The sequence below is a fragment of the Sander vitreus genome, chromosome 17, assembly GCF_031162955.1.
Source record: "Sander vitreus isolate 19-12246 chromosome 17, sanVit1, whole genome shotgun sequence".
NCBI lineage: Eukaryota > Metazoa > Chordata > Actinopteri > Perciformes > Percidae > Sander > Sander vitreus.
In genome coordinates, this window is record NC_135871.1 from 7,882,799 (window position 1) to 7,905,180 (window position 22,382).

General features: G+C 42.1%; 1 protein-coding gene across 1 annotated transcript; it reads left to right on the forward strand.

Moving 5' to 3' along the window:
* The first annotated feature begins 599 nt into the window (after window positions 1-599).
* LOC144532131 (rho-related GTP-binding protein RhoQ) lies at window positions 600-21,434 on the forward strand. Its single transcript, XM_078272705.1, has 5 exons — window positions 600-1,176; window positions 1,524-1,582; window positions 11,052-11,216; window positions 13,454-13,549; window positions 17,353-21,434. The coding sequence occupies exons 1-5, from the start codon at window positions 1,035-1,037 to the stop codon at window positions 17,512-17,514; spliced, it is 624 nt and encodes a 207-aa protein (XP_078128831.1). The 5' UTR covers window positions 600-1,034; the 3' UTR covers window positions 17,515-21,434.
* Window positions 21,435-22,382: the final 948 nt, after the last annotated feature.

Consider the following 22,382-nt stretch of genomic DNA (forward strand, 5'->3'; position numbering starts at 1 on the left):
AATTCAAGGAGACTGTCCACATCTGGCCAACTGCACCACAGAGGTCAGATCTCTGTATCCCCCCCCCCCTTCTTTCACAGACACACACCTCCTCCTGTGGAGTCTCCATCTGCAGCTCCTCACATATCCCATCCATCCTTAAAACACACACACACACACACACACACACACACACACACACACACACACACACACACACACACACACACACACACACGTAACATCACCCTTAACCCACTAGAAGTATCACTCTGTCCCTAAATAAAGACAATAGTGACGTTGTATTTTATAATAATAATATACCCCACTGGTTTGTTTAGATGACATGTCACATGCCTTGGTGGTTGAGGAGATGAATATATCGAAATAGACATAGGCCCTAGTGTACTACCGCGCAAGTGTGAGTGTGTGTGTGTGTTTGGGGGAGGAGGGGGTCATACTGCCCTTCTAGGCCTATCCCTTTATAGAGAATAAAATAATGTGTGCTTGTCTTCCTAATATTTATGATGTAATTTCTTACACTCCTTGGTCCACACGTCCCCACCAGGCGGAGTGTACTTTATCCAGAGCCCCTTGGTTTCAAAACCAAGCTCCGCCTCTCCAGCAAGCGCACCCACCTTGTCCACCAGCAGCACAGTGCGCCAGGCAGCGAGAGCACAGGCGTGGGGCACACCGGGGAGCGGGCACGACGAACCAGCAGCAGCACGGAGTGGCAGCCGCGGTACTTTTTCGGAGAAAAGACGGTCTTTTCTTGGTTAGGGAAACCCCGCATTAAGACTTCTTTAGGACTGAGGGGTCTTGTTCATTTTGTCAGCCGTGGAAAGAGAACTCCTTCGTGGGGAGAAAGATGCAGTTCCAGTCCGACTCTGTGCGCCAGGCAGTCCGCCTCAGACTGTGGTGATGCCCGCCGTGCAGGGATCACCGCCCAGCAGCAGCAGCAGCAGCAGCAGGATAAGGATAAGGAGGAGGAGGAGGAGGGGGTCACGACAACAGTGCGTCGGGGGGCCGATGATGATGGTGGTAAGGTCGGGATCATGGCTAACGGAACCGGTACTATCATGTTAAAATGCGTCGTGGTCGGAGACGGTGCAGTGGGAAAAACGTGTCTTCTGATGAGCTATGCCAATGACGCCTTTCCAGAGGAGTATGTACCCACAGTCTTTGATCATTATGCAGGTAGGAATCATATTTCTATTAATCTGTCTATCATGGGCGTTTAATAATAACAACACCCTGACACGTTGAACTGCTGCTACTCTGTGTTTTGTAATTATCAGACTGAATATCTAATATATGAGTGAATAGAATGTTGCCTGAGTGAATTCCCCTGTTTCCTCTGCCACTCTTTCTCCAACTGCATTGGCTTGCATCTGTTGCTATAATCAAAACCACTTGTTTGCCTTCTTCATAGCAGAGAGGGGTTGGGGACCCTGAGCCCCTCCCTCCCTCCCTTTCTGTTCCCCCTCAACACCCTCACCCTCTCTCCTTCTTCCTCTCAACTGCTCTTTGTCATTTCCTTGCAGTGAGTGTCAACGTTGGTGGAAAGCAGTACTTGCTGGGACTGTATGACACAGCTGGTCAGGTAAAATGTATTTTTTTTTTTTTTCCACTGGCCAGGTGCCAAGCATGCCAAGGACACACACATAAGCTCGCTCTCTCTCTCTCTCTCTCTCTCTCTCTCTCTCTCTCTCTCTGCCTGTCTCTTACTCTATCTCTATCTCGGTCTCCCCATGTGCTCCTGGGACCAATAACTGGCCGACAGTGGCTCCAACACGCCCACAGGCTTCAGATTCAGGCCAGACACTAAGCTGCAACAGGTGATGCTTTCCCCACATGGGTTTACTGCCAGTCTGGTGTGCCATGGACAGTGATGGTAGTGAAGGGGTTTCAATAGTTCTATTATGTGGAGAACAGGGCTCCTATGTCCAGTAGTGATGTCACAGATTTGTTAATAGGGAGCTGCCTAATGCCTGGGCTTTTTCTTTACAATGTGCCATTCAGCGGGCAAGAGTTAAAAACTGTACTGAAAATCCAATGGACACACACACACACACACACACACACACACACACACACACACACACACACACAATAATGTTTCTACTCAGCAGAAGAGCCAGTGTCCAAACAGACAGAGGACAACAGACACAGACTCATTGAGGACATCAGCACAAGATATGGTGCATCATTTGCCACCAGAACTTTCTAAAGATTACAGTTTTAGGGCAAGTGTATTAATTGTTTGGTCTGTGTGATAATTTAGATGATTAGACTAGAGCTGAAATGATTAGTCAAGTAATCAATTAGACAATTGAAGCAAATAATCGGCAAAGATGTGGATAATCAGTTGTTGTTGACAAACGTTGCAGATTAATTGACAATAAAAAATATTTGTTAGTTGCAGCCGTAGATCATTTAAGCTACAGTTGGTAACTTTTATAAAAACTAACTTTTTGTCATCTTTGCTACTAGGCTGCTCGGCCGGGGGCGGTGCTTGGTTTTGGCTCGACCGTTTTCATCTGTTTTCAAACTTTCTCATTTTACAGCTAAACAGTACACTAAAATATGTTTCTGAAAACATTTGAGACGAGAAATAGGCAATGCAGTAACAGAATTCATATTTGATCAGTGCTGCCTAGTGTAACAGTTTGACCGCAGTTTACAAGCAGTGATGACACTGTGTCAGTGACTGCTTGGCTCTGATTGGTCGGTTTCCTTACGCTATTAGAAGCCCCAGGAGGAGACAGAGGAACGTGATTTTTTTTCACAAATTATCTGTCTCGTAGTATTGTCAGGATATAGTTGTAGTTTCAGCAAATCTGAAAAAAAAGACATTTAAAAAAGTTAACTACACACATTTTAGAGGGCACATTAATCCTGGTAAATAATGCTAAGGGGAAAAATATTAAAGCTACACTGTATAGTTTTTTACCACTAGAAGCCCCATGGAGTAGGGCTGTCCTCGACTAAAGAAATTCTTATGATTTTATGATTTTGTCAACTAATTGATTAGTTGGTTTATTCAACAGATCTGTAAAACTGAGTTTCTCCACAAAGAATCATGCAAAAGCACCACTTTAAATCTTGTGTTTACCAAAGATGTGCTCATTATTTTCTTCAAATAAGTCATTCGGCATAGCCTACAAATGTAGCGGCAGCAAATGTAATTTGCAGCAACTCTCCGTTGGCTTGCGAGCTGGAAAAACCAAATTCTGGTCAGGCCAATCACATCGTGTATAGAGTTGGTGGGCGGGCTGACGGCAGAGTTGCGACCGTTCCCAGTGAATTCCCTGCTACTTGAAAACAAAGAAGCGTTGCTCTGATTGGTTGTAGCGCTATCCTATTGCGTGCAGAGAGAATTTGAAAGACAACCATTTATCCCGCCCCTCGGATTGAGCCCTGCCAATGGGGAGTTCCCACACACAACATCTTGATGTGGGTCCGGCTTGTCAGGCTACATTCAGCATTGAAAAAATCCTAATCACAATTATTTTGGTCAATATTGAAATTAAGATTATTTAATTAATATTAATACATTATTATTTGAATTTATTATTTAATTACTCATTGACTTTTGGAAAGATGTTGCATTTATTGAACTTAAAAAACAGTGCAACAGTTAAACAAATCAACAGTGAAAACACCTTGAACTGTGAAATTTCCCTGAATACTTGAATTCCCCTTCAGAACAACAAGACAAAATAAGAGTTTACTTGCAAAATTGAATGGGCAAAATAATATTTTTTTTTGTGATGATTACGAGTTGAAATTGTAATCGCGATTGAATTATTGCACTTCTCTACTTTAAGTTTGGACTCCCTTCAGCTCTGCTGCCAGACTTGTCATCAGTGGTGCACCCATTCGCTGCCCCAAGGTCTTTAACCTCCTGTCCTTCCCAGCAACCTAAAACTGTACACATGCCAAATGTTGAATAGTTAACGCTTTCCTCAGGGCCGGATTTAACCGTGTGAAGTCTGAATGAGTCACAATCTGAAATCTGATCCGTTCATCGGAAAGACAAAAAACTATGCTGAAAGAAAGGTCAACCGGAGAATATTCAGCCGTTTCTCTGTTCTGTTCATTCATAAATGCTAAATGCACAAGTCCATTAATAGCAAATCACAGCCAGCCTCCCTTCTTCCCACCCAAACAGCTACCTGTGGCTGTGTTATATTTCTATTCTCAAGAAAACAGATGGTAGAGTTGTTTCTACTCAGTTGTAAAAAGAGGAACACAACCTTATTGTCTGTTGTGGCGTGTTTGATATGGTGTGTGTGTGTGTGTGTGTGTGTGTGTGTGTGTGTGTGTGTGTGTCAGAGGAGAACATGTTTTTAGCTGATTCAGAGTGTCTCTGAAATGGAGAAGTTCTCTGCCGGCCACCGAGAGTAGAGTTACTGCTCTGGAAAACACAACCCCCTCCGCCCCCGACTCTGCTGACCTCTTTATGTGGAGCACAAGGCCAGCTGGTAATGTTTATAGCTTCAGCATCTGATCAAAGACCCAGCGCCCCAAAGAGAGAGGGGGAGAGGGGGAAAAGAAGACAGGAAGAGAGAGAGAGAGAGAGAGAGAGAGAGAGAGAGAGAGAGAGAGAAACAGATGGGGGGGTGGGGGGACTGGAATTGCTCAGAAAGTGGATAAATTCAGTCCTCTGTTTCATTTTCCATTCCCTTTCTCTCTATCATCTCTCTTTCATTTAAAACTCCATCATCTCCACCTCTGGCCTGTGCTACACATGTTCAATTAGCTTCAAGCTCCCTGGGATATTTACTCCACAATGTTTTTCTGTCCACCAGGGGTATCGGAAGTACAGGTACACGCCTACCCCTGCCGTGCACTCGTCAGATGTAATTCCATGCTGTCTCGTCGGTGTCACATGTCAGGGCCACATAATCACAGCTCAACATTGAGCAAAGGGCCCCCATGCCCTGCCTGCTATTGTCTGTGCGCTGCCACGTCACTCCCCCAGCCGCTGCCTATTGAAGTATTTCATATGGAAGGTCGGCGAAGTCTGTTTTGCTGAATGTGACGAGGGAACAGAGGGGAAAGCCTTTACTTATTCATTCATTCCCCGGCTGCTGTTGCACTCAAGAAAATCTAGCATCGCGGAAACAGGAGGAAACAGGAAGTGGATGCTAAGTGCTGTGGTACTTTAGCCTGGTCCTACCAGACTCTCATACATTTCATTTGTACAGAGAGTGTGGCCACTCTCCATTGACAAGTGTTAACTTCCTTGAAGGCGGGTACTCTGTTGAAGTTTAAAACTATTGGATCTGCCCTGAGCCACTCTGGATCTGCCATAACCAATCGCTAACGTTAGCTAACGCCAACTCCTTCACCACTAACAGAGCGAGCTGGAAAATCAAACTTTTCCCGAACCCCGTGGGGAGGAGGGCCACAACATCATGGCCACAAACAAAACTTAGCAAAGATTGTTCTTGCTCGGGCTTTAACTTCTGGATATTCGGCAGCGTTGCCACAACAGACCGAATGGCTTCGCTTGCATCTTTCTCCAAATATTACGATATTCTTGACCAACTACATCGATGTCGATATTGCGACGATATTGTAGGATTGACAATCGGTGCTTTCACAAAATATTTTCACAATGAGATTTTAGATAAATAATCATCAATAATGTGGATATAATGACTAAGCGGCCACTGGCAAATAATAAAACAGATAGTAAGTCTGGAAAGTTCAGAAAATTACATCACTCCACTGTAACGCAGCCTTTAAAACCAGGAAAAGACAACACTTTTGTCATATAACAATATCCAAAATCTAAGACGATATCTAGTTTCATATCACAATATCGATATAATATCGATATATTGCCCATGGAAATGCTTTTGGGGTAACAACTCAAGAGTTGTGACCTGCTGGGATCCGTGCCCTGCTGCCCTAATAACCTCCACTTTGTTGTTGAACTGTTCCTCATTTGCTGAGCCCTTTAACTACTCTCACACTCAACTGCACATCCTATCATCACTTTTACCACTTCACCTCACCCATTACCCTCTCTCTGCTTACGGTTCAGTACAGTCTGATGAGTCAAAGTAGCCCAGTGACCCGCAGACGTCTTAGTGGGGGTGGGAGGGCGGCAGTTGGGGATGGGCGTGAGGGGTGGAAGGGGGGCATGGTTTTACCCAGCAGGGAGCCTGTCACCACTCAGCTGCTTTGACACGGAGAAACAGGAATACTATAGACATGCCTCAGCTCACACTTTCAATTTGAGATTTTACACTTTAGAGTAACCCCACTACTTGCTGTTCTGCTGTAGGGAGTCCATTAACTGCCATTAAAGGCAACATTAAATTATCAGATTTTTTGAATGGAGTATGGCAGGATGTTCTCACCATATAGGCATGAATAGAGAGAGCTGTGATTAATGATAATTAATCACCATTAAAGGGCCAATAAAATAGAAAGGAGCATAAATAGCTTCTTTTTTTTTTAATTCCTGAGGTTAAATCCAGATCTGCAAAATGTGCAGATCTGTAGATCAGAGACAGAACTTTGTGAATAGAAGCGTCTTGTGTCTGGGCTTGTGTTCCCACCCGGCGGCCATGTTAGAGCAGGCGTCTCTGACTCTGTTGACATTGCCAGTTTATAGAGCCCCGAGGAGGCGATAGGAGCAGAAAAGGAGGACAGAAAAGAGAGAGAGAGTGGTAGGAGGAGGGAAGGACTCAGTGATATCATTGCACTCATATGTCACTGAGTCAACAGAGCACAGTCACACAGAGGAGCTCACACGCTGGCCAATGAAGACACAGAGCCTTGCCCTGATGGAAATGTATAGACCTGTATGGACAGAAGTTAGTGTTAATAGATCATACACATTTCTTTTCTGTCTTTACTTTCTTCCCCTTCCAGTGACCATAATATTTACTGCACTACTTTGGAAAGACTGTTATGCAATGTCTCGGTGATGTACCCATGAACTATTGAACTGTATTAATAAAACTTTACGACTTTACCCAAAGCACTTTCACAGCAGCATGAGTGTAAACATTTCTGGACCGAGCGGTCTGATCAAACATAAGATCAAGCGTTGGAGCTACGTAGGAGTACACACTCAGTCTGTGTCTTGCTGTATACACTGACTCTGAGTGGCTAGCCGGCATACTGTCTTTGGTAAAGTGTCAGGGGTGTACTGAGGAAACAGTGTGAGAGGCAGAGATGAGTCTCAGAGAAGCGCCGCCGCCGGGCCTGTTTACAGTAAACTGCTGAGTGGCTTACACTGTGTGCCTTTATGTCTGTGGTTCACCGGGGGATTGGAGGGTTCACTTGGGCAAGCAAAGGTCACACACACACACACACACACACACACACACACACACACACACACACAGGTTTGTGGCACTATCTTTGACATAATGCATTCCCTAGCTCCTTACCCTAACCTTAACAATCACAACTAAATGCCTAACCTTGACCCTTACCCTAACCTTAACCATCACAACTAAATGCCTAACCTTAACCCTTACCCTCACCCTAACCATAACCTAATTCTAACCCTAATCCTAAAACCAAGTCTTAACCCTCAAACAGCCCTTTAAAGTTGTGGGGTCCAGCATTTTGGCCCCACAAAGCTGTCGGGACCCCTCAAGTATACTGGACTCCCGGTTTTTGGACCCCACGAATATAGTTAAACAAGCCCACACACACACACACACACACACACACACACTATATTTGGGGATAGAGGAAAGCACATAATGTATGAAATGCAAACCGTATGTGCTGTTACATGTTCTCCCAAAGAGGGATAACATTATTATTAGATAGGATTGGGCACAATGTAATTGTATAAATGTGTTGACTCTTACAGATTTTGCTAAACTGTTTTTTTTTTTTACCAATGTAGACATCCCTCCAATATTTCTTGTTGTGTATTAGACCATTATGGGAATTATTGCAAATCAATGAGCAGGACTACTTTATGGCATTTTTGGATTAACAGAATAGTTGCATCAATGCTAACATGTAGATGTTTAACAAGTATGTTTACCATGTTACCCTTCTTTGTGTAGTGTGTTAGCATGCACACATACACACAACACATGCTAATTAACACAGTTAAGTACAGCTGATGGGAAAGTCCTTAGCTTTGCAGGTATTTGATCATTTACCAAAGTAAAAATGTTGCCCTGGTTGGCGCTAAAAGAAAAACGACAGGATCACCAGAGTTAAAACAATCCATTCTAAAGTGGAACAAGAACGTCTGTGCCAAATGTCATGGCAATCCATCCAATAGTTGTCGAGAAATTTCACTAAAGACGAAAAATGGAAGGAAGTGAAGACATCACCAATCATTAGTTATTATACAATTTGAGGTCTTTACGTTGGTCTCTCGCCATATTTCAAACTATACAACAGAAAGTCAGACTTGTCTCATAGGGTTTGCAGGCAGCCTTATCATTAGTATCAGCCTGCATGGAGCACCAGATGGTTTGCATTCGTAACTGATTTATCACATAAGGAAATTCAGAAAGTGTCAGATAAGCTGCCGGTCACAGTTATGTTACTTGAATGATTGTGATTGTCAAACACTCCCCAACCTGCTGCACTCAAAGAAGTGCAAAACAGCCACAAATAATGATTTGAAATTCTGTGAAAACCTGTGAAATACTGTACTCATTTGTAAGAGGATGAACAAAGCATACATTTTTGAATCATATTCACTTGACCCACTCTAGTGGATCATAGTTGAGTCATCTACATTACAGGCTTGAAGATTTGTACGCTGTTTTCATCATCTACTCCAAACCAATATAAAGTCAGTATATCTGAAATTCATTACACAGGTAACAAAAGATGACATACTCTCCTAGCTGATTTACTGCTGTTTGGAGAATCTTCTGACATTTGCATAAGCATCTCCCTTAATGCATTTGCGTGAGAAGGACTTGTCTTTGGGGGTATAGCAGTGTGATCATATTGGACTGTGCTGTGTGTGTTTGGCAGAGAATGCGACTCGCTTAAGGCATCAAAATGAAAGACTGTCATGCCAGCGCTCCGTTGTCCCATTGCAGCTATCCAATTTGCTTTGATTTCAGGGATGTGGACAATACATTTCCCAGACAAGAGAGTGAGATTGATTCACTTGGACCGAGTTAGTCTGGTTGAGTCATACCTAATTACTGGAGATCCATTGATCGCCCCTGTCTTCAAGCTAGCAGCACAAAACCATCCCGATGAGTGCCATCCGAAGAAGTGAGATGGGCCATGAATATTCATATGTGTGCGAGTCAAGACACTCTGTCAAAAGGGTTTATCTTCAGTGACGACAAGAGGATGCTTGATCCAATGCACAAAGGACAGTCTTGCGTCTGTGAATTGGCCATTTATCTATTTACACCGTATGTGTAAACAAATATGGGAGACGGCCAGGGGTTAAAGTGGGATTTGGCAGGTGGGGGAACCATAAGATCACGTAACTCGTTATTTTATTCTTCCAAAACAGCCGGGACTCAGGAGTTTAGTTTTTTTTGTGGTGCATTTTTAGGCCTTTATTAGATAGGACAGCTTTAGACATGAAAGGGGAGACAGAGAGGGAACGACATGCAGTAAAGTGCCACAGGTCGGAATTGAATCTGCGGCCGCTGCGTCGAGGACTAAGCCTCTGTATATGGGCACACACTCTACCAGGTGAGCTACCCAGGCGCCCAGGAGTTTAGCGTTCATTAAAACTAAAATGATGACTGGTGTGATGACTTCATGACAAACTAATCACAGCACACAAGCCCAAATTGCCTACCTGTTACCACATTGCAAAGGCTATTTTTAAACGGAGCCCGACGCAGTTAGTCCACATAAATATACACCGGGGCTACATTCACTTTCATCTAACTTCACGGAAAACAATGAGGGAGGAACAGCATCACCTCTCTGTTTTAACTGAATATTCTCTGGTTCAGCTCAACTAAAAACACTGGATCTGCTGCGGCGTTACTGTGTCGCTACTAGGGCTGGGTATCGCTACCAGTACCGATACCAATACCGGGACTTCGATACCGGTTCCTAAACGATACTTTTTTTCATTACCAATTTTACAAAACAAAAGGAATTACAACATTACGGCACAAATCTTTTCATTTATTATTTAGCTCCTACTACGTGAGCCTTGTCTCTGTGCGTAATGTAGAGTTTCTCTACAACGTTAGACAGCCAATCACAAACATTATTAGATCTAGGTAGAAGCATGCTGCATGCTTATTGGCTCACTGACGCTGATGAGATTTACTCATTAGGTATTAAAATTGGGTATTGAATGACGAGGCATTTTTCAATACTTTAGAGGCAAATGGTCGGTGCCTAAAAAGTATTGAAGTCGATATCCAGCCTTAGTCGCTACCGTTTTATTTTACACTCACTACAGTGCGTGTTTGTAACCGGTAGACGGCAATGGGATCTTCACCTGTTCAACTGACTTTGACAGATAGTACGCGACTGTCCTGTATTTTTACAGACGTGTGAACTCACCACCACAACCATCACCCACTGACCCAGGGTACGCGCTGCTAAGAGTGAAAAGGGGAAACACTGGAATGGATATTTGGCATTATATTAAAAGAACGGGGAAAAAATTGTCTGAAACTACCAATTAGATTAATTTACTTGTTAATCGAAGGGTTCTGGCCCACTTTAACCCCTGGAGATGGCATTGTGTCTGATTATCAGTGTCTTGTGGTGACGCTTTGTGCTCAGCTCGCATTTAAGGACTACGACTGTTAAATAATCCCTTAATGTCTCTGTCAACTCTCACGTGACGCTCATCCTCTTCACATGCTTTTCTCATCATAACTCAATTCCGAGTGTGGTTCTTTATGCGCATCATTCCTGTCATATTATTCCACATCACTCCTCTAAAACAGCCATGGTTAGTAAGCTCTCCTGGCTCTAGTGAGGAGTAAAAGTCTGTCTGTGTTCGGAGCTCATTTTTCACATGCTTTAATAATTCATGAATAACAATTTCTCCGATGTCTCCTGACCTCTAATCCTCCCATGACCCCACATACGTTAACTATTCCTGTGCCGTCTCCTTCCAGGAGGACTACGACCGCCTGAGGCCGCTGTCCTACCCGATGACCGATGTCTTCCTCATCTGCTTCTCGGTGGTAAACTCTGCCAGTTTCCAGAATGTGCGTGAGGAATGGGTGCCCGAGTTGCAGGAGTACGCACCCAGTGTTCCTTACCTGCTCATTGGCACCCAGGTAAGTCCATAATTAACCATTCCTGCCAGAGGCCCTCACGCTCAGCTTCAAATGAATGCTTATAAGTGATTTTTATTCATATACATGTATATGCCAGGATACTCAAGGATACATTAACAATATCTGTCACATATGTGCCTACACTGTGAACTGATAAACTGGCATGTTTTAGGCAAAGTTTTACATCCAGATTGTGGAAGAAAGAAAACAATAGACTCTGTTGGCTGTTTGCCATCGGGACACAAACATATTTTCAGCTACAATGTGAATTTAACCTCAAGAGGCCAACGGAGCAATTTGTTAAAGTGCTCATTCCTCTTTCTGTTATTGTGTTATATATCGTTTTGTGCACGTTATAGGTTTACAAAGTGAAAAAAAAACCCAAAGTCCAGCCCAAAGAAACTTACCATCTCCAACAGAAAACCCTGTTCACAAACTGCTCCAAACAGCTCTATTGTAGTCCAGCCTTTACTTCCGTGACGAACGTGCGTCACTTTGTAACAGACGTTATAATGCTCGCCTAGCTGCTAGCGCGGCACACCCTCATACTCTGCAACTATCTAGCTAGCAGTACTTACTGCACATGTGCGACTCCCAACAAAGATGGAACAGAAGTGAGATGTCTCACTCTGTAGCTAAAACAGAGAGCTCAACACACAGGGTGAAAAGAGGAGCTGCAGCAATGTGCAGTACAAGAAAAATATGGTGTTTTCTGAAAAATAAACCACATAAACCTATTCTGATATAACCTCTAAATACAATCATGAACCTGAAAATGAGCATAATATGAGCACTTTAAATTCAGAGACACGCATTTAATCCACCTTGGTTGTGTTGCTATGTTTTCAAACCCTGAAGGAGGTTTGCATAATGCTCAGAAGACATACATAGTGTATCACAAAACCTCACAAAAGAAGATTTTGGGAGCAGTTTTTTACTGTAGGCCCTTTAGCCTGCCAACTGTTAGTTGTCAGAACATTTTTTGACACAGCCAGACCTTTTAATAATTTCCATCCTTTTTTGGGGCTGACACCTACTGGTCAGTGGGTGGATTGGTTGGTTGGTATGCTCTTGTCTGCCCAAATTGTCATTGGTCGCACAATCGCTGGTGTTACTTTCATAAGGCTGTGTTTATTTATATATATACATACATGTGTGTGTGTGTGTGTGTGTGTGTGTGTGTGTGTGTGTGTGTATATGTATATATATATATATATATATATATATATATATATATATATATATATATATATATATATATATATATATATATATACACACACACACATGTATATATATACACACACACACACACACACACACACACACACACACAGAAAAAGATTAATATGATTTAGCCACCTCTTATTGCAGCCTGGAAGCCCTGAACCTGATTCTTCTATGGGTTTAAATTGTCATGTGGTACAGGAGTCCTCACTGCCTTGAGGGTAAATGTCTATACCAGCAATTTACTTCTTCAAAGATGCTAATGCTGGACTTATGTCTTATGATCTTCAATAGAAGCATCACTTAACTCATGAAGATGTTTAGAGATGACGCTAATCCTAAGTATTAGCATATTTCTTAAGCATTAAAACCCACTGCCAATACCTTATGTCCAAAAGTGAGCGCTGACTTGTGGGTGATTTTTGGTCCGTGTTCCCTGGCAACCAAATGCCAGTGCAGCCAAGGCACAGCAGTGATGAAGAGGATGGAGTGGGTGTCTGATTTATCTCCTGTCAGCTGATGTTTATTGCCCTTTTATCAGTTCCTGTCTTAACTCACTCGCTGCTCTTCGGCTGGATGCTGATATTTACGCATGAGCTTCATAACAGTGAGCCACAAAGACACAAATCACCCCAATCAAGTAAAGGGTTAATAAAGGTTGTTCCCAGTACGATTGTGCAGGTGGATGCATTTATCATAACTGGTTATTATTACTATGATGGGGGTGAGTTGTGTGTGTGCTGAGCGTTGCAATGAACCAACTATAGAGTGAGGAACCTTGCGGTTGGCTGCGAAATATCTTTGCACAAGAGTAGGAAGTATGGGCCAACATGTTGAGAAAAAAAAAAAAAAATGAAAAACACATTGTCAGTTATACAGTTGAGTTCTCATGGCTATGTTTAGAAGTGTAGAGAAAAGTGTTGTGTAATGTGATGCAGTCTAATCAGGCAAGTCAATAAGAAATTACAATGGTGACTTATCTCAGAAGAAGTGTCCCTTATCTGTTTCAGATTGATCTTCGTGATGATCCTAAGACCATTGCCAAACTGAATGACATGAAGGAGAAGCCCATACCCACTGAGCAGGGACAAAAACTAGCCAAGGAGGTTTGTATGTTTGTTCCTACTGAAGAAGAGAAGTAATAAGTAGTCTCGCATTGCCAGGCTTATCTCCACAGCGCTGTGGTGCAAGGTCTGGCTACACCACACATACATTCTGGGTTAGGTTGTTTGCAATTTTTTGAAAGGTCCCATGGCATGAAAGTTTCACGTTATGAGGTTTTTTAACCTTAATATGAGTTCCCCCAGCCTGCCTATGGTCCCCCAGTGGCTAGAAATGGTGATAGGTGTAAACCGAGCCCTGGGTATCCTGCTCTGCCTTTGAGAAAATGAAAGCTCAGATGGGCCAATCTGGAATCTTCCCTTTGTGTCGTCATAAGGGGAAAGGTTACCTCCCCTTTCTCTGCTTTGCCCGCCCAGAGAATGTGGCCCGCCCATGAGAGAGAGACATCATGGCTTGAAAACAAGCGAAGTGGCAGTTGGTCAAAGCCACACCCCCACCCTCCACCTTGCCCCCCCTCTCTCCTCCTCAATAGCATTTAAAGCTACAGACACAGAAATGGCACATCCTGAGGAAAGCTCATTGTGGGACTGGCTCTAGTGGCTGTAATTCTGCACCAAGGCTGAATTATGGGAAAGAGACTTCAGATACAGTATTAGGGGACCACTAAGGCCTATATAAAAGAGACTTCAGATACAGTATTAGGGGACCACTAAGGCCTCTATAAAAGAGACTTCAGATACAGTATTAGGGGACCACTAAGGTCTATATAAAAGAGACTTTAGATACAGTATTAGGGGACCACTAAGGCCTATATAAAAGAGACTTCAGATACAGTATTAGGGGACCACTAAGGCCTATATAAAAGAGACTTCAGATACAGTATTAGGGGACCACTAAGGTCTATATAAAAGAGACTTCAGATAGAGTATTAGGGGACCACTAAGGTCTATATAAAAGCATCCAAAAAGCAGCATGTCATAGGACCTTTAAACTAATCACAATCATCTTGGGCGGCACTAGACTCCGGCCACAGCGGCGGTGGTTCTGCAAAATAGTCTCGGGAAGGAACTCGTTCAGGTGGAACATTTGCACCCCGCAAAAGAAAACGCCACATACAATATTAACTGTTCACACAATACAGTAACAATAGCTGTTGAAGTTAGCTGGATACATGGTAGGACGTAGTTTGCTCTTACGAGTGTATCTCCGCTTGTACTTTGTCTACAGCAATCCCCACCAATCGTCCCAGTTAGAGAGTAAACGCCTTTATAATTCTTTACAATCATTCTCCCGATAGAACCATGCCTTATTTTACGATCCAAAATTTCTTCTCAGCTCCCAAGTTTGTTGTTTTTTCCCATAGCGAAGGGATTTTGAGACGGCAACACACAGAGAGCGAAAGGTGAGGGGCAAAGCCTGACATATCCTCGAAATGTACTTTCCTTGATCCAGAGTAATAAGTCCTGTGTGTTGATTAGACCCATGACTGTCTCTGCAGAAATGTCATTCCCTCAGTGAAATGCCTGGAATAAGACTTCTGTACTTTCTTTGGCTGGAAATGAATCCAGGAATACATTCTGGGTCAACATGGATGTCCAGACGAGTTCTAGGCTGTAGGACGAAGGTTCCAGTTGTGGTTTGTGATTAATTGCTACCGTCAGCCAGAAACCGAGAATAAAAGTAAAACGTTCAAATATTACAATCTAGGCTCATTTTGAAGTTGATATCCATGCAAATTTGGCAACGTTAGATAGGATTTAGGTGGGATTCATGGCTTGTGGGAGTCACGACATTTTCTGAGACCACAAGTGTCTGTGTGAGATAATTTCAAGTTATTTCAAAATCACCCACATTAGAGCCATTTCCTGCAATGTGAGCAGTATTCTACCCTGGACATTATTACCTACAACTCTCTGTTGTCACTCTAAATGACCTGTGTTCCATATAAGTCTCTGTCAAAATTAAGAAAAACTGCTCCAATTGGATGGAACAGGGTTTTTTACCATTATATTCACAGAGTTAAGAGTCACAGGGCTAAGCATCTGCTTTTGTGAAACTTTGAACACTTACTGTTCCGCTGTTCTGACCGTATTTGCAGAACTCTCAAACACAGGTCTATCAATATGGATAAAAAAATCTATAATAAAAACCTTTTTAAAGGAATAGCTAGACATTTATTGAAATATGCTTGTTCACTTTCTTGCTGAGAGTTAGATGAAACAATTACCTCTCATATCTGTACGCCAAATATGTTGCTTGAGCCAATTAGCTAAGCCTAGTAAAACAGCTGGCCTGGCTCTGTCCAAAGATAACAAAATTGCCTACCAGCACCTCTAAAGCTTACTAATTTAATACATTATATTTTATTTGGATAATTTAATATATATATATTTATATCATATGAAATAGAATATATATATATATATAATAAAAATAATTTAAAAGTGTAAAAAGGATTCTATTTCATAGTACGCACAAAAACCGATGAAGCGGTTTACTGCGCCAGAAATCAGCTGCTCTTATAATATTGAATGTGTATGAGAGTGTGCTCCTAGCATACTTTTATCATATCATTATGACCAGATCATGACAATATTTTACTGAAACGTTTTGTGTGTGTGAGAGAGAGAGAGAGAGGGAGAGGGAGGGAGAAAGATGGAGGTGGAGGCGCTCAGAGCAGACAACTGTCGGCAAGCCTGTACGGAGATATGAATAACATGATTTCTCTGTGTGCCATATAAACATATCCCGAATAGGATCCAAAACGGGATAAGCCTCATAACCGCAGTATTCATGTCAATGTTAACACAGATGATTCAAACAACATGCTATAGCTCCGTCCGTGGGTTCGGCGATACTCAGCGTCCAGCAACCAGTTTATCTACGGATCGAGTCATAAAAATGAACATTCTGATTAATAGTGGATGGGTTGTATATGTTGAAATAACGTATAATTAATGACAAAATGATTGTTGTGAACAGAGCAGAGCAGAGCTGCTGTCAGCTGCTGCTCCTGTGCGCATTTACGCATTGTTCATTAGATGCGTTGCATTTCTCACTGAATTATTTTTTTTTACGCAAAGTGTGTACAGGATTACGGCTGCCAGCGCCACTGAACAGGGGGTTATGTACCAGACTATTTCTTGGCAGGGTCCAGTAACTTTCTGGAACTTCTGTTGTTTGCCTGACAACTGCTTCCCGGACAAGAAATAGGCCGCCACATACAGTATAATCCCCCTTTAAACAGCAAGTAGACTTTTTACACTTCAGTTATTTCATGGATTAAACAAACAAGACATGACCTGTGTGTGCATGGTTACAATTCTGAAGTGCAAAATAGCTCAGGCTACAGCACAAATATTTCCATTCATATATAAGAATAATCAAGTCTAACCTCTAAATTTATTTTCAAAGTGCACCAGATTGATGCGTTTAAATGTTAAAATAGGCAACATTTTCTTACAGGGGAGCATGCCCATGGACCCCCCTAGGGGGGCTTGTGCCCCACTGCAGCTATAGGTCTAGTGCGGGGCAGTGTTCCCGTTTTAAGTTTTACAAAGATAAAAACATTACCTGTTTTGGAGGTATTTACGCTTCTTAGTTGAAAATGTCCCCGGATTTTACCCTATTCCCAATCTTCATGCTAAGCTAAGCGAACCAGCTGCTAGCGGTAGCCTCATATTTACCCTACAAAGATGAGAGTGGTATCGATCTTCTCATAGAACTCTGGGCGAGAAAGACAATCTATTCCTTTAACTATATCTACAGTATAATAACTGCTAGTTGACTGCCGTATTGTACTGGAGTTTTTTGACTGATGGTCTGTCCTTTCTTTTCGTCTCATCAGATTGGTGCATGTTGCTATGTGGAATGTTCAGCTTTGACCCAGAAGGGCCTGAAGACGGTGTTCGACGAGGCCATCATCGCAATCCTGACTCCCAAGAAAAAGAAGGGAGCTCTGAAGAGAAGACTGGGACCCCGCTGCATCAACTGCTGTCTGATCACGTGATACATAAACCCAAAGATCATTCAGCAACCAACCATTAACCAAACCTGGACTGGAGAAGAGAAGAAGAAAAATGCACAGACAGCAGAGCGAGACAAAAGAGAGGACTAAAAAAGGACAAAACAAGAGCTACTTTTAAGCTGCAGGGCTCTTGAAAGGCCATAACTCTCTCCTGCTGTCCAACACAGGTTGAGGATGCAGTTTACTACCAAAGGAGCACAAAACTCAAGTCAGTCTCTTCTTCTAAGACGTTTTGCCTCCAAAGTACTTTCTTTTAGAACCATTTTTAATCATTTATCCTGTACAACATTGTTGTAAGGTGTCATGCGAAAACATTTCAGTTTTAAGAGAAATGCTACATTTTAAGCAGTTCATATTCAATGGTTTCGAAAGCTAGCTTATTGATTGATTGTGCATTTCTCTATAGAAGAGCAGTTGATAAATAATGAGAGGCTGTGACTTCAGGGACACTGTGACGCTGGCCAGGATACATTTCTGGACATAAGGGCCCAGGTTTATTTTCGATTGAAAACATGTGCCACAAAGACTCTGTTGGCCCACAAAGTAGTCCGTTTCCAATTATTTGCCAATTGAGGGCCTGCAAATGAACATTGTGTGGGGGGTAACACAAATCAATAATGTGTGTAATGCTTTTCAGACAACACATTTTGGACGTAGAACTGTATGATTCTAAAGTTTTAGAGTTTTGTTTTTGCCTTATGAAAACCCCATTATTTTATGGTGTGGCATGCCAAAACATACTGTAGGTTGGGGGCCGAGGTCTTCACCAGGAAGAGGTCTATTATCCATTTTCTAAATATGTATTATCCAGAGTTAATGATTCTATATCTCTAAAATAGAGATGACCTAGTTTGCAAATATTATTTTGTCAGCTGATGGCTTACATTTTTTGTTTTAATTTTTGCTATCCTGCAATAATGTGTTATCCTTTCATCACCTTTAAGATTTAGAAGAGAGAAGAGTGATCTCATTTTAGAAATGAAACTCTGATTCATATCCAACGTCCAAAGAATCAAATGCACACTTTTATCAAGATCAGATGGCTAAGGTGACCCAATACTGTATTTCTTAAGCACAACATGAAGCACAGTCAGTGCCACTTCATTTCCTGGCACAACAAAGCACATTCCTCTGCTTTTGAACACTCATCTCCCAGAAATGGCTGATTGAAGCACAGAAGAGGCACACTTTTCCATCAGGCACAAGTATGAGCATAGCACACTGTGGCTGTGTTCGAAATCACATACTAACCTACTATTCATACTAAGTATGACTTAAAATTGAGTATGTAGCACGTTAATATAGTATATAGTGTGTGGATTATGTGTATGCGATAAGGGCCTGGATGTATACTGGCAAGAATCTCTGAGACATGAACTTACTGGACATACTCAACCGCCCGAAAAATGCATTGCATCTCTTCAGACTGTCCAATGGCTGACTGCAAGGCAGACGATTTAAATAATTAACCATTTGACAAAATAATGAATAATTAATTAAAAAAAACAAATTTGATTAGTAATTTCAGCATTCGATTAGACAACCCAGTCTCACGGCAGTTAGTTAAATGGTCACGGAATTTAATCTATTGATTCGTGTACACGGACACGTTTATCGTTTTTTTCGTGATGGTCAGCACGTTTTTTTAAACTAATGTATTAGGAGCGACTAGCAAGTAGAACGAAAGGCCGAAAATCCGCGCAGGGAGGTTGTTCAGGGTGGTGGATGGGTCAAACAACACAGGACTTTCACCCAGGAGACCGGGGATCGTGTCCCGTTCTTCCTTTCCTAAACCCAACCGTCCCATTGTTGTTCCGCGTCCCGTTATTGTTTTCCTAAACCCAACCCGGAATCGTGCTGTGATCACGAAAGATGCTTCCCATTGGAATACATTAGTTTAAAAAACATGCTGACCGTCACGGAAAAAAAAATTTGATAAACGTGTCCGTGTACACAAATCAATAGATAAAAAATTCCGTGACCATTTCACGAACTGCCATGAGACTGTTGGATTAGTATAGGTTTTTTTACTATTTAAATTCTATTCACCTTCCCAAAATTTGTTCCAACATACTGATTGAGTATGTAGTATGCGATTGAGTATGTAGTATGCAGTACATTAGTATGCCATTTCGAACATAGCCTTACCATGCACAATGATAGTCCGTCAAGTCTCTAAAATGCTTGCAGATATCCACTTTTCAGGAAATATCTGAAAGACATTGACTCGAGAAGGGGATGCAGCAGCTGTTCATAAGTTTAAACTTGGCCTATTTTAACAAAAGTGTTTACAAAGTGGAGAGTTACACATCAATTAAAGCTATAGTGCGTAGTTTCTGTCGCCCCCAGGAGGAATTCTAAGTAATGACAACAAAACTATCGGCGCGTCCACATGATACAAGCCTTACGTGATCGCGCATCACCCCCACCCCTCCTCCACGCAGTTGCTAGTAGCCATGGAGGACACGGAGGATTAAAAAACATGATGGACTCTTCAGGAGAGGTAGTTACCTTCACTCAAGGTTCTGCGCGGGAAAGTCACTGGATGACACAATCTTCTGAACATAGCCATACTGAGAGATACAGAAAGAGTTTTATGAAGCCGATTAGTCTTGATTAGCTCTGTAGCAACTAATTTGGCAAAGGCTTGAATGTGACGGACGTTCACTAATATCAAAAAGTTACGCACTAAAGCTTAAATGTGCTGTAAAATGGGTTGCGCCAAAGAAACTAGTTCTTACTTTGAGATTAGTTGTTACTAAATATTTTACATCAAGTGTATAACATAGCTGTTATATAGCGTTAGCCAGTTAGCTTGTAGACTCGTTTCAAAAAGTAAAAACTGTAATATTGGAACATGGTCGATACATCTGAGCTGACACATCGGATCTATCTATCTATTTCTTAGTTTCAATGGTACAACCCGATGTAAATTACTAACTTGAAACAAGCTTGTAGTCACAAAGAACTTTGAAAGGACTTAACCCATAAACTTGCAACTTGCGTTTGTAGAAGCCAATCCTTCAATAGAGTTTGAATTAAAATAATTACCAAATTCATTGCATGACAGCTGTGAAAGGTTTTATCTACGGAGACATTCATATGACCACTTTTTAGCAACACTGTTAACAGGTTATCCCGTAAGAACTCATTGATCCGTGTAATAAAGTCACATGCTACTAGCCTGGGAAAACCCTGACGAATTTCCGTCTGGCCAAGAGCACATTCAAGCCCATTTACAGTTTTTCCAAATCGAGGCACCAATCACAACCGTTGAGGCGGGCTTTACACGATGACGCAAGCAGCTTTTAATTCATGTTGAATTTTACATTCAACATGACAGCCACCGAAGCGCAGCAACCCGTTGATGCCGCTGTCGCTGCTACGTCACCCGGATCGTTGGTCTGATTGGTTGAAGGACTATCCAATTGCGCCCAGAGGCATTTGAGCGGCGTCCGTTGGTGACGCCCATTTGGAAATGGGCTGTGAATGAACCTTGCCCAGACCCGCTCTCAGTTACAATTGAGAAGCATCTGGTGTCAACCAGGCTAACTTTCCACAACATTTCAAACAAAATATTGAGATATGTGAAGTTTACCAGGATTTAAAGAATAGTTTAAACATCTATGAGCTCCCAAAATAATTGTATGCAACAAAGGTTTCAAGCCTACATGTCTATATAACTTGTGGAGTTTGTGACTGAACTTTTTCTTGCAAGCCAAACATAGTAAATATCAGCTCTTCTTATTTTTATGCATTTGTTATTGGCTTTTTCTAATTTTTTTTTTTATTTTATTTTTTTTTTAAAGATATTAATCAAAGGTGCCAACTCTTGCTAAATGACTTGTATTCATTTTGTGTTGAAAGTCCGATATGCTGATTGATTAAAGCTTTAATGTAAATGGTGCTCCTCCTCTCTGTCCCAGCCTGCGGTGTATAACCTTTCTCTTCTGGGCCTGTCTTTGTGTCTTTTTGAGCAGCAGAGTGGATTGCGGGGTGATCAACCTTCTCACTCGGACAGTTTTGCTTGCTTACGTTGTGTGAAGGTCCACCCTCAGGATCCAGGACCTAAGTGCCACAGCCACCAATGCATTCTCCCGTTGACGCTCCTCTCTCTTCTCAATAAATGTGTTTACTGTGTTAATAAGCCGGCTTGGAGGGTTTAACTTGGACAGCGTCAGATGTGCTTTAGAACGCATTTGTGAAATTAACTTTTGCAGTGTTTATTCCTGGAAATGGGCATTCGTGTTCATTACAGGTCAGACATCACTGGGTTGACTTGATAAGCAGGTCAACAGAATTAAACTCTGAGGCGTGTTTGAATGAATACACACATCCTTTATGTTCATCTATGTATGCTTTGATCTGCTCTGTTTAGATAGTTTAATTTTTCCTGTCAAGCTTTTAACATTGGTGACATTTCATCAATGTACTTTTTATGCCACTGCTCAGTGTGTACATGGATGAGTTCTGTTGATCTCTGGAGCATGAGCGCCACTTGCTGGCTACTTATATATAGAATGTCTCTCACATTTTTGCTTTTTACTTGGATATTAGAAGGCACTTTAACGTGCACACCTTTTCTTTTACTCTGCTTCACATGTATAGAGTTTCCCATCTAAGAGGTACTTCAACCATTGGACACACTGTTGCTATTGGGGGTTGAGTCAGCTGCCTTTGTTTCACAGTTTAAATAAGCATCTCAAAAATGCATATTTAGGGGGCACCCTGGTAACTCATCTAGTAGAGCGTGCGCCCCATGTACCAAGACTCAGTCCTTACCGCAGTGGCCCAGGGTTCAAATCCAACCTGTGGCCCTTTGTTACATGTCTTCCCCCTCTTTCTCCCCA

Coding starts and splice junctions, on each gene's coding strand:
- LOC144532131 (XM_078272705.1), top strand. CDS start 1,035: ATGGCTAACGGAACCGGTACTATCATGTTAAAATGCGTCGTGGTCGGA. Junction 1,177..1,523: donor AGTCTTTGATCATTATGCAG/GTAGGAATCATA, acceptor ATTTCCTTGCAG/TGAGTGTCAACGTTGGTGGA. Junction 13,550..17,352: donor GACAAAAACTAGCCAAGGAG/GTTTGTATGTTT, acceptor TCGTCTCATCAG/ATTGGTGCATGTTGCTATGT.